The 13,030-nt window shown below is 42.9% G+C and overlaps 1 protein-coding gene across 1 annotated transcript in view; it reads left to right on the top strand.

Annotated features, from left to right (window-relative positions):
- The window catches only part of hydin (HYDIN axonemal central pair apparatus protein), a 61,303-nt gene that overhangs the window by 35,298 nt on the left and 12,975 nt on the right, over positions 1-13,030 (top strand). The window contains exons 30-56 of the mRNA XM_030765327.1: positions 15-142; positions 266-460; positions 1,254-1,403; positions 1,971-2,210; positions 2,585-2,809; positions 3,052-3,205; positions 3,608-3,781; positions 3,994-4,225; positions 4,402-4,456; positions 5,126-5,309; positions 6,177-6,308; positions 6,443-6,597; positions 7,364-7,537; positions 7,644-8,081; positions 8,288-8,488; positions 8,815-9,023; positions 9,246-9,428; positions 9,534-9,653; positions 9,741-9,900; positions 10,189-10,361; positions 10,666-10,864; positions 11,044-11,143; positions 11,267-11,366; positions 11,503-11,671; positions 11,901-12,142; positions 12,277-12,376; positions 12,505-12,709. Coding sequence (XP_030621187.1) covers positions 15-142; positions 266-460; positions 1,254-1,403; positions 1,971-2,210; positions 2,585-2,809; positions 3,052-3,205; positions 3,608-3,781; positions 3,994-4,225; positions 4,402-4,456; positions 5,126-5,309; positions 6,177-6,308; positions 6,443-6,597; positions 7,364-7,537; positions 7,644-8,081; positions 8,288-8,488; positions 8,815-9,023; positions 9,246-9,428; positions 9,534-9,653; positions 9,741-9,900; positions 10,189-10,361; positions 10,666-10,864; positions 11,044-11,143; positions 11,267-11,366; positions 11,503-11,671; positions 11,901-12,142; positions 12,277-12,376; positions 12,505-12,709 — 4,797 coding nt within the window. The remainder of the gene's footprint in view (positions 1-14; positions 143-265; positions 461-1,253; positions 1,404-1,970; positions 2,211-2,584; positions 2,810-3,051; positions 3,206-3,607; positions 3,782-3,993; positions 4,226-4,401; positions 4,457-5,125; positions 5,310-6,176; positions 6,309-6,442; positions 6,598-7,363; positions 7,538-7,643; positions 8,082-8,287; positions 8,489-8,814; positions 9,024-9,245; positions 9,429-9,533; positions 9,654-9,740; positions 9,901-10,188; positions 10,362-10,665; positions 10,865-11,043; positions 11,144-11,266; positions 11,367-11,502; positions 11,672-11,900; positions 12,143-12,276; positions 12,377-12,504; positions 12,710-13,030) is intronic.

Below are 13,030 nucleotides of genomic sequence, written 5' to 3'. Positions count from 1 at the left end.
TCTGCCTTCCATAGGGTTCAGCACTGAGCTGGACAGAGTGAAGAATCTGCCTCATTGTGAAACAGAGACATTTGAGGTCCGATTTGATCCACGTGGTGCCAATCTGGATCTAGGAGAGATCAGCGCTGTTCTCCCAATACAAGTAAAAATTTCCATTTTACAACATTTTGATTTTCTGTCTGACATCTAACATAGATACCGTACAGTGTACATGAGAGGGTAATCCCAACTGCTTCAGAAGGTGCCTTTTGTGTTTGATTGACAGGTGGTAAGGGGTCCTGCTGTGAAGGTCCTCCTTCGTGCCGTGGTCACCATGCCTTCTCTCACAGTGTCCACAGACACGCTGCAGTTTGACAGCGTTCAGTGTGGCATGTGTCAGGTGACCACGGTCCAGCTGTACAACCACAACACGGTCCCCTGTGAATGGACCATTAAGGAGATGGAACAGCCACAGCCTAAGGTACAGGCATCCATTAGCACAAATTCACTTCTCTTTGCAATCAGCCATTGCTCAGTGGTAAAACTGGGCAATTTAGAAACTGTTGGCCAAAACCTAGTGGGGGGTTGGTCGGGGGGGGGGGGGGGGGGGGGGGGGGGGTTAGCGCCGTATAGTCAACGGCACTTATTGATAGTTTCAATGACTGTGTTAATTTTACATAAGCTTTCATATAGTCATTTGCAAACAGCAAACCATACTGATGTTTGTTTTGTCAGCCAAGCTGTTTTCTTTTGTGCAAATTTGTTTGTAAGTTACTGTGGGCAAGAAATCTGGCAGATAGCACTTATATCAGAGTACAGTACCACGGTGGTCTGAGCTTCTGCTCCCAGGACAACGGCAAAAGAACACTGCCCGAGAGAAAGTCATTATGACAAAGAGCATTAGCTTAATTACATTTTAGTGCTATTGGTACAAATGTTCAGCAGGTGCATTCTCATTCTTTTGTGATGAATTATAGATAGATGCGGGATATTGAAGGTATTAGCCACAGGGCTGTGGTTAATTTCTCTTCATCGTTGTATTACTGCTGGATAATTTTAGATGTACTGAGCCATGAGGGACGTTAACATATCTTAATGAACTACCTTTGGACCAGACAGTAGCTCTGTTGGATTTGTAATCACACTCTTATGAACAATTATGTAAATACTTACTGGTGATTGTGGAATACACAGCTTTACGCGTTTTGTGTTCTGTCACAGCACAATTTTTAGCCTTTGGCTTTACCGTGTGTTCATGTGACTCCTGCCTTTAGATTGACAAGCATGTCCCCCTTCACCTGAGACGAAAAGCGCGGATGAAACTGCGTCCTCCTCCCGTTGTTTTTGAGGCGCAGCCAGCCGAAGGGGTTCTGTTTCCGGGTGACAGAGTCAACGTTCAGGTCAAATTCAGCCCAACAGAGAGGGTAAGAGCCAAAAGAGGCATGTCATGTCAAACTGCTGTTTTATGCAACTGCACAAGAATAATTTGTATTTAGAAATAAGATATATACATTCACTTTTTTGCTTTTCTTTTTCTGGTTTTAAGCATCTTGCTGGTTTTGAAAAAATGTGGTTAAAAGCCAGATCAAGAGACAGCACTGAAGTTCTTGTATATTAGACAATTTGATACACACACACACACACACACACACACGGACCCTTAAACATCAGCATCAGGTCTGCTGTGCAGTTGTCCAGATGCCAAATGATTCATCTGAGAGTTGAGCAACCAGAGTTAATTAATCATTATTTACCCACTTTACAGGATGAAAAACAAATATATGCACGTCTTAAATGAGCTATGTTGTAAATATAAATAAAAAGTCAACAAATTATGACTGGAAGAAAGAGGAATATGCCTGGTAACCCAAGTCATGCATATTCCAAAAGCACGACATGATAGAAGTTGTAACACAGGTTATATTGTCTGCATGTGACCTTTTGTAGGTCTGTGGGTATGATCAGCCCTGTTCTGTTTTTCTGTCCTGCAGAAGTCATACAGTCAGAGACTGGTGGTAACTGTAGCCCGGAGCACAGAGAGAATCCTGTTGCTAGCCCAGGGACAAGGTGAAGAGCCCCAGCTGGAATTCTCCTCCTTTCTGCTGGAGCTGGGACCTACCCTACCCCAGAGTGCTGGAGAGGACGCTGAGGTGCTCGTCCACAATCCCTGCCCATTCCCCGTTGAATTCTACTCCCTGGAGTTTGACACACAGTACCTTGAAGAGGAGAAAGTGAGCACACGCTTTACTCTATTCCCTCCATTCCCACTGGCTCGGTCCCTCATTCCCAGCACTACTGCTTAGATCTGTGTAACTGTTACCCTTGTGCTTGTTTGAAGGCAGCATTATTGAAATACAATAGACTGCATTTTTGTGTATATTTATAGTGTGTCATCAGAATATCAGAATGTAATAAACGTCAGAGAAGCATGTATCAAAACCATTTATCTTAAACCATATATTTTATATTTTAACTTACTTTTAACAGCAGGTGTCTCTGCAGGTCATTTTCTACCACTTCCAAAAACATGCTGCCTTATGCAGTCATACTGAGTGTAAATAAAAATCAAGCCCAATCCTGGATGTACTCCTAAATCTTCCTTTAGATTTTGAGGATGATAAAAGGCTATGATGAGCAGAACATTCTGCTGTTGCCCCCTCGTGCCCCGGGCGAGACTCTTCCTCCTGAACTCCTGGAATACTATGAAGAACATTGTTCCCCTGAGAAAGAACAAGGTAGGACTTCGCCCCATCACCCACCTGATTCTTATTCAGGTCACTACTTCTTTCATGACATGCAACCAGAAACAAATGACATATGGCCAGAAATTGCAGTTTTGTGTGTGTGTATGTGTGTGTGTGTGTTAGAATGCATCATATAAGATGTTCATGGATATAGCCCACTGATCTTTTTTTTGCAGTATTGGTCTAAAAAGGAAGCATTTAATTCTCACATGCACTCACAAGCACCGTTGTGTATCTCTGAACACTGAAAATCATCGAGCAGTGAGCTGAGTGACAGATAAGTTCTAATTTAATTCTTTGTTCAACAGATCCAGCTCAAGAGGCAGAGGAAAGCAGGGTGAGCAGTGGGGTGGGAGACCTAGAGATGGACCCAGTGTCCAGAGCTAATGCTCGATACATGGGTATAGACTTGTCTCCAGAGGGCCAGGCTGCCCGAAACCGCAGAGGCATCGCCATCATAATTCATGGTGCTCCCTTTTCAGGTATTCCCCCGTTTACGATCTGATATGATCGAACTGGGAGGGCTGACTATTCTATCATTACTCATGAATCTGTCGTCATTATGTCGTATGTTGACTATCTTCAAACGCTAATTTTAAACACTGTCATGCAATATAAAGTATCGTTATACACTCATTCATTGTAAATGCGTCAGCTTGAACATCTATGTTAATTTGCTTAACAGTATCATGAGTAAACTCGTTTTCTGTGTGCCCAAAGATTGTGATGCTTATTTGAAGACGAAATGCCTTTTCCTGATATACAGTATATAATACACACCGCACAAATGTTTGGTGTAATACAGTACGCACGCACACGCTGAGTCTGAGCGTTATTTTCCTGAGCTCTGATAGCTCAGTGAAATGCTGCGTGTCTGCGTGCAGGTAAGACGCCGACGGCCGTGGCCCTGGCTAAGCTCTACTCTGTGGCCTGCTTGAGCATCGACGCAGTGGTGTCTGAGGCTGTGTCGAGCGGGGAGAGCGCGGCCTGTCTGCAGGCCAGGGAGCTGTGTGCCAAGGCTGCCGCGGAACATGCTCAAAGGAAAGAGGAGGAGACTGGTGAGTCCTACATATCACCTCCACAGGAGAGCTCATTGCTCATAAGAACCACAGAATGATGGCTGATTAAAATAATCAGTACAGTGACCTCAGAGTCTTCCCAGACGCATTTTATAGTTTGTTATTTTTTCACAATACTTCTCTCAACTTTTTACATAAGCAGCGCTTGGTCTTATGTTGTGTTTGTGTGTATCTGTGTGTGTGCTTTGTAGCCCTGGCTGTAGCAGATGCAGTGGGTCCAGGTGCACTCAGTGTTGAAGCTCTAGCCAAACACACAACTGACAGCAGCCAAATGAAAGAGTCTAAAGCTGTACCCTCCTCTGCCTCTACCCGCAACAAGACCAACATCACAGGAAGCAGGAGGAGGGATAGTACACAGCCACCAATGGTAATCCCACCTCACTATCTACTCTCCTCTTGTCTGTTACTTTCACAGGAGATCCTGTCTTGCATCACCTGTAATGTTTTCCTCTAACCTATTAATGCTAAAACAGGTGGGTGTGGTATGGTGGTGGTAATGTGTGTGTGTGTGTGTGTGTGTGTGTGGGGTGGGCGCAGGCTATTCCATCTCTCAGGCGGCTGAGTGTGAGCGAGAGTCTTTTAGCTGAACTGGATCAGAGGAGCTGCTTGCTGCCCGATGAGCTGCTGGTGGAAATCCTATCAGAGAGGCTGCAGGTGAGGGCTACCATCTCACTCATACTAGCCCGCTTTGGAACAGGCTTTCCACCTCTAACCTCTTTCAAAGAGAGGAAACGCTGGGTTACTGTCAGCTCTGACACAAAGTAAGAGTCCATGTGATTTTGTTATGGCTTTCTTAGTGCTATAACCACACCTTCTCTGACTGTTGCTTTGTGTCATTCCACATATGGCTTTTCTCCCCCCTGTTAAAAGATAGATCTGTCACAGTAGCAGCTTCAAAGGGTACTAACATCAAAATGGAAGTGCAGTCAATCAAAGAGCTTTATTTTGACAGACAGATGAGAAGTAACCAAGTCATTATAGTATCATTGTAGTCAAGGCTTTGTTCACCAGTGGTGGTATGCAATAAAGGAACTGGATGACTCAGATTCAGAAAGAGAATCAAGCATTTGAACATGATGCATCTCTAGTGATAAATGAATGATGCAAATCAGTTTTCTCTTTGTGAAAGGGACTTAAGTGCTCCTGCATGGCAGCAAATAGAACACTTAAGCTGGGAATGATCTCTGCTGATTTTTGGATTATTGCTTCCTCCTCTCAGTGATTGGCCATTCTTTAGGACACAAATGTCCTTTTGATTCTTGTTCGTCTGTGCAAATTATGAATGTCCTTGAATGTCCTAATTGTGTTCTTAACTTCTTGTAGCTTAGCGACTGTTACCATGGTGTTGTGATTGACGGGTTAGAGACGGTGTATTGCCAGTCCATTAGTAGCACACTACAGATTATCCTCAAAGCCTTCAACAACCGGCGTCACATCTATATGGTCAACCGCTCAGACAACTATGATGATTTCAAGGCAAGGGAGAAAGCAGAAAGAGTGGCAGAAGGTGAGAACAGAAAGATATGGTACACAGAAGAGAGAGAGAAAACTGTTCACACTACCAGAGTGAATTTAATAGCAGCACATTTACTGGTTAGACAAGTGTACAATTATTATATACACACACATAATCATCACATTTGTTACCGTATACACTATGTACACTTCTGTATGAACACAAACACTTCATCAACATTAGATATATACCCAGAAATACCACATTCTCATAAACACTACATGCATGTCTATAAACTTTTGATAAATACCACATGCGCATTCATTATCAGTGCACACACATATAGAAACACTATGTACGCACACTATGTACACATCTATAAACACTGTATGCACATCTGTGCATACTCTTTAAAAGCTACATGTATGTCCATTATCACTGTATACATAAACACTACATCCACATCTATAAATACTCCATAAATGCTATGTGCATAGCCATTATCACTCTATACATATATAAACAGTATATACACACACTGTATGTATTACTGTATGCACATCTATGAATACTCTGTAAAGACTGCATGCATGTGTCTGTGCTCTGTACACACATTCATAACTGATTATGGAAACCTTTGCAAATTCCCATAACTCATGATAATAACAGATAGAAAGAGAGGTTATGCAGCTCAGTGCACCATTGACAAAAGCATTAATCAAGCTTTATGAAGTTTTGAATCAGTGCTGTGTAATAACAATGAAACTGATATTACTTTTCCTTGTCGTGTGATTATGAGGAAAAAACAAAAATTCAACAAACTGTGACACACTTAGTTCATAATGGGAAATAGGAATCAGTGGCATGCATAATTGAGCGAGTGAATAATTAGGCACTATTGATCTGTTTGTCCCTCAGAAACTAAGCGAAGACAAGAGGAAGAGAAATTGAAACTGTTCCCTCTAGAGATGGATGAGGAAGAATATGATAACCTGCCAGAGGATGAGAAAGATCGAATAGACCTCAAATATCTGGAAGAACTGAGAGAACGTAAACGCAGGTGCACAACCTACCTATTCTATACAGTTTGACCTTGTGAGAGCATCAGTGCACAGTTCATTTGTTGTTTCACTGGCCAGAATTTAATGTATCTCAGTTTCTGCTACCATGTTCTAGGGAACGAGAGAGAAAGGAAAGGGAGAAAGAGGAGAAGACACAACAGGAGGAATATGAAAAACTGAGAGAAGAAGAAGAAATGAGGAAAAGGAGCAAGAAAGGGAAGAAGGAGACATCCAAAAAGGATCTATCCGATAAGGGAAGCCAGCAGGGTCACAAAGAGGTCAGTGCTGTGGTCTGCAATATTGTTCAGGTTTTTTTTGTTTTTACCGAAGCAGAGAACTTAAAAGTGGTTAGAATAGGTTTTTAACTCAAAGTGCCTAATACTAAAGCTATGAGTTGAAAGCAATTTACTCAAGGTAAGTTGTATCACTCTTATGTTACATTAAGTCAAAATACATTACAACATATATTAAAAATGCTACTACAGACCTGGAGACTGATCAATTAATACCTTGCTGTAATGAAAGCAATACCTCTATATGATATGTTGTCTGGTGGGTAAATGATTATGACTAGAATATGTAAACGGGGTCAGTCTTAGTGATGGACTCCGCAGCATCACTTATTCATGTGTGCCAGCCCTGCCCCTCACTACACACACACACACACACACATGCACACACGCGTGCACACACACGCACGCACACACACTCACAAGCCTTTGAGCTTTGACACCCATACCTCCATACTACAGCTCCACACTGCCCTTACTGCATGAGGTATGTTAGGGGATATGTGAAGTCTAAACTAAACATGTGACCCAATCTCTAACACAAACTCTTATACTTTTTATTATATGTATAATATTTTAATATACTTTTTAATACTTTTTTTAAGTGTTACACTTTTATACTTACACTACTCCTTTTTATGATAGTGTGTATAAGGATCTGAGTTAATCCGGATGAGTTTCTGTTTACTGTTCCTGTGACAATTGCTCTGTTTGTGTGCACCGCCTCTTGTCTGACTCTAAACTGGACTGGCAGCTTAAAGAGGGCAGAAGCATGCCTTGTGGCACTGAGTCCAAAGAGGTTACAGACTCACCCACAGACGGCACGAGGGAGCCCGAGGATGGGCTCAAAAGGAAGAGAAGTAAGAGAGGCAAGCCAGAGGGGCTTGACGGTGCTCTGGTACTACCTGATGAGGAAGACAGAGAAATGGTTGGTTGGTTAGCCATTACTGGATGAGTTTATAATAGGAATACACACATATTCAATACAGTCACTAATCTGTTTTGTTTTCTTGTGTGTATTGAATTTGTTGCAGTCAAACGAAGAGGACAGACAACTGCTGTCCCGCTTCCGGCTGTACGAGCAGAGTCAGCCACAAGTCTTACATGTGCTGCAGTTCTGGGATCGTACGCAGGGCATGCTGCTCCAGGCAATCCCCTTAGAGGAACAGAGCCAAGATGTAGAGGATGCTGCAGAGCGCCAGACACCCTCTGCTAAGAACAGTAAGAAAGATCGAGAGAAAAAGAAAGCAGGGAAAGAGCGCGTGGAGAAGGACAGGTTAAAGGCGGACTTGTCTGAAGTAAAGTTGGCCTCTCCAGCGCCCAGTCAAATTCCTCTGTCTGCTGAGGGTACAGAGGAGTCAGAGAAAGAAGGGCCAGAGATCATCCCCCTCGTCAGCCTCCCTGTCAGAGGAAAGAGCCCCTTGAGTGGAGCAGAGATCCTCAACAACACACAGCTGCCTTCGCTCGAAGAGGTCGTGGTCTTTTGTTTTTTCAGTCAAAGCATTTTACCAGTCTCTCTCTGGAAACTGAATTAGACTCATACAACACAGCAGTAGTCTATAGCAGTCATTGTAGTGTATGGTACTACCTTATGATGTCAATAGAGTTTGTAATGAGTTGTTTTTAATTTGTTTTCTTTTTTCTTTCAACTCCTGTCTTCTTTATGTTCATCTGCCAGGTTTTGGATGGTTTAGGGTTGGGCCCTAAAGGCTCTCCTATCCCACCCCCTACAGTGTTCTCTGTGGTTCCATACCCTAAGGAGAGACCTTTGCCGGGTTCACAGCTCACCACTAACTGCTTCACCTTTGTAGTGCCTTCTCCTGCAGAGGACTCAACTGCAGAGAAGATAGAGGCAGACGTGGATGCACCACCTTTAAAGGTACCAAACATACGGTAAAGTGTAAACACTCTAAGCGACGTCATTCATGAATCATTACTGCATACAAGAATTTAACATGTTGTTGCCTTTACCAATGGGTTTAATTCACTAATCAAGACTAATTAAGAGATTAGAAGAAAACAAGAATTGTGTTGAAACGTCTACAAAAGTTTTCCATTCTCTGTTTTCAAGCTATATTCTTCATCTTCTGCTAAAAGCACTCTATTTGATTACATTGACCTACAATAAAATGAACTTTTAGTATCTTGTAAATGAGGATGAAGGATATATGTCTGCGTACATGTTTTTTTTTTTTATTATTTTAGGAGGAGGTGGTATCTCCAGCCAAAGGAAGAGGAAGGAAAGCCGAGACAGGTCGGGAGAGCCAGAAAGACAGGAGACGCACGCCGGCAAAGAAAGGACCCAGGAGTCCCTCTGAGTCCCTCTCCCCGTCTCTCACAAACACCGGCACCGTCTTATCTGACACAGACATGAGCACTCACACCGGGGACAATCAGCAAGAGCGGAACCAGAGGTGTGAGGGCGCATGTGCGCGCACACACACACATACACACACACACACACACACACACACACACACACTTTTAACAGAACGTCCCTCTTCACCTCTCACCCCACTCACAAATGTCGTAACAAATACAGTAACTCAGCATCTACCCACAGCTAGCTTTCTGGTTCTACTCAGCTCACAGGTGCTCGCTGGCTAATAACCAGTTGTCTTATCACTGTCATAAAGGCTGACGACTTTCCGCTGGATTGTTCCACCAAATGGAGAGGTTCCTCTTAAAATATGGTTCCAGTCCTCTGCACCTGGCAAATTCAGCCAGACATTCAACTTTGAGGTGATGGGTACCAAGAGGCGCTACCAGCTTTTGTGTAGAGGGATTTGTGCTTATCCATCCATCAACAAAGACCACAAGTAAGAGACACTGTTCCACTCTAGATCTTCTGTGGAGGAACAAAGTTGATAAGGTTATGGATCTGGTGCGTAAAAAAGCTTGTCTCTGTGCTTTGTGCATGTTAGGACTGTGTTTGCTCACTGTAAGAGGGTGTCAAAGCCTGAGAAAGACATCCAGAGGGCTTACATCATCTCCTCTGGGCTGTACGACTTTGGCCCCATTCTGTGTGGGAAGACTAGAGAGAGGTACAGCTGTCTTACCTCACACTTCCTAAACAGGCATTACTCATTTAGAACCTCTGAACAAATCTGTTTGTATCATCCTTACTGCAGGTACAAAGAAAGGAAGTATCCAGAAAACGCAGAGAGGATAGTCATGCACAACAACTCCCCATTAGATACAGAAATCAATTTCTGCTTTCAGCATGATACCAAGGCTGCCACCTTCCTTCTGGATCCTCCCAGTATGACCCTCAAACCTGATGAGAAAAAAGTAGGCAATTACCTCATTTTATATTTGTACTGTTGCGATAATCTCTTATCTATCTATTAAAATATTTTGACCCATATTTTTAAATGTCTCTAAGTGTTTCTCTCATTCATTACAGTTCATTGCCCATGACATAAATAGAAAAATGATCAAAAATTGAACATTTTTGAGTCTGAGTCTGTAATAGAATAGTAGTATAAAGTTTTGATTTTTTTCCTGTTTGACCGATTTATTGGTATATTATTAAAAATGAGCACTTGTGTAGATATTTCTCTGATATTTCTTTGACAGGATCTGACAGTGTGGGCATACCCCACTACCTTAGGGCAGATAGAGGATAGTGTGGTGTGCTGCATTAAAGAAAACCCAGAGCCCGTCATCTTCCGCTTCGCCTGCAGGGGCGTCCGGCCAGAGCTAGAGGTCAAGCAGAAACAACTGCACTTTGACAAAATCCTGCTGCTTAGGTGTGTGCTCTCAGACTGCCTTTGGCAGATCAGCTGAAATAAACACAGACTCACTCAACTACAAGAAATGTGCTGATCAACCCTAAAGGTTTAGGCTTTTGGCTGTTTTTGCCTCAAAAGGGGGGGTAGGGGAGGGTGTAATATCTTCCTTTGTCCTCTTTTTATACTACAGGCATTGTGTCTATTGTGACATTAGTACAAAAGCAGGTCACTGTACATGTTGTATTGTCATGGTGATTTTTTGTCAATCATTGTATCTCTATCCTCTGTACACTCTGATGTATTTCTCCGTCTCTGTGCTCAGACGGGACACTAAGAACCTGTGCCTGAGTAATAAGACCCCCCTCCCTGTAGCATGGAGACTGATCGGCCTTGAAGCCTTGGGTGATGAGTTTATTTGGTCCCAGCAACAAGGCATCGTCCTCCCCAACTCTGAGTTCACTCTGCAGGTTCACTTCACAGCTCTGAAGCCTATCAGTGTGAAGAGGACCATACGCATAGAGGTAAACACAGTGGGTCCCCATCGCTCACTGATGCAGTTTTCAGAGAGGACAATGTCTTGAAAAGACAAAGAAAAGACAATGTCTTGAATTTTGTATGCCTGAGATTTGCATGAATTGAAATCCCTGTAACAGATTTGTAGACGTGTTGTGTAGACTATGTGTCCTGTGCTGTTTGGCAGGTTTCAGATCCAGAGAATATCCTTGGTGCTATACACTATGAGAATATCCAGGTTATTGCAGAAGCTTACGATGTTGCTCTGAACATTACATTACCCAGAGGTAATGTTGAATTTACCATTTAATATAAATATTGATTATAGTGAATTATACTTGTTATAAATGGATTATTTAAAGAACTCGTTAGTTATCTAATAAGCCATGCTCCTTTTGTTTTTGCTGCAGGTGAAAATGGTAGGCTTGATTTTGGAAAGTTCAGAGTGTCAAAAGAAGTGAAGTTGTCCATCACCATGAAAAATAAAACCAAACATGAAGTAGCCTACAAGTGAGTTTGATGATGATTGCACAGTCTCTGTCTCTCTTCCTCTCTTTCCCATCTCTCTCTCTCTCTCTCTCTCTCTCCCTTTCTGTTTCTTCATGTACTGTCCTCCTCTCAGTTTGCTGATTGTTTCCACTCGTAGGTTTCTATTGGAGCCCACCGACCCCGGTATGCCCGATCTGAACTCAGTCTTCACCATCACGCCTGAGAAGGGTACCCTCCAGCCTGCTGATCGACCCACTGAAATCCACATTATCTTCAGTCATGATAAAGAAGTGTGCATTAGAGACAAGCAAATTCTGCGCTGCATGGTCAGCAAACACCACCCTGATTCACAATCTTTCAGCAGCACTGTGTTTCACATGCGTACGGTGTTTTATGACAGAACAAAAATGTCATTACTTCTTTTATAAGAGATCAATAAAGTTGTAGAGAAATTTCAAATGCTCTGGCATAATATAATTGCTAACAGATCAATATGCTGCATTATAGTATAAACAAATCAAAATCAGAGCCAAAACTGTTTGTTGTGTGTCACAGGTGATTGACCCAAACCATTCAAAAGACGGTGAGATCATCGCTGTCATACCCATCAGAGTGTCGGTCGAGTCCATCTTCTCCAAATACAGCATCTCTCCTCTCAGTGACATCGACTTTGGCCCGCTGGTCTACGGCTGTCGAAGGACACAAACCATTACCATCGAGAACAAGGGTGACTTTGAGTTCCGCTTCTCCATCTTTAGGACGTGCAAAGAGCCCCTGATTCCACCTAAAAGCAGAGGGTGTGTATGTCATTTCTCAGGTTCCTTTAGAGCGAGTGATTCAACACTGATCCTAATCAGTGTTCAACATTTTTTCTTTTTTCAATCAAAAAATATCTCTGTCACTCTTGATGAGAGTCTCTTTATTTTCACAGCGGTGTGGGGAAGAGAGCATCACGTGAGTGCCATTCGGGGAAGCCCCCTGTCAGTCTCAAAGCTCGACAGTCTGAGTCCATGCTGAACATGGGCACACAAGTGAGTACAGCACCTTTGTAACCAGTCCTCTAACTTCAAAGTCACAAAAAGGAGAGCAGCTCTGACAAAGACTCAGTTTATAATCCAGTTTATAATCCAGTGAAAATAACCCACCCTGTTCTTGTCAGACCCGTGTCAGCATGGGGGTTTTCACCTTATCCCCCTGCTCTGGTGTCCTGGGACCCAGAAGCAGTCAGGTTGTTACTGTCGAGTGTTTGGCGAACCAGGCAGGGAGGTGGCTGGAGTGCCTGACAGTGGACGTCACTGACCGAGACCCCTCAGATCATCCTGATGGCATCCCTTACCGACTGATCGCTGACGTCTGTGTGCCAGGTTTGTGTGAGAATTGTGTGGAGAGTTTTTGCTCAATTATTGTAACTATTTGTGTAACTTTTGACTCCCATATACATTTACAACTCGATCGCCTATTTGGACAACAAAAAAATGAGATCTTTCTCCTTGGAGCATTGTTCGCACTATATGAGTGGCCACATAAAGATCTGACCAACTGTCTTGTTTTCCCTGATCAGCTTAGATAAGATTGACCTGCTCTGTAGCTAATTCAACATAAATAGTCATTGCGCTCACATTATATTCCAATGTTCATTTTCTTGGCTGAATTACCACGTTCAACAGCTTAATCAATAGCAGTTT

This window comes from Chanos chanos, chromosome 2, assembly GCF_902362185.1.
Source record: "Chanos chanos chromosome 2, fChaCha1.1, whole genome shotgun sequence".
NCBI lineage: Eukaryota > Metazoa > Chordata > Actinopteri > Gonorynchiformes > Chanidae > Chanos > Chanos chanos.
This window is presented reverse-complemented; position numbering and strand designations above follow the sequence as displayed.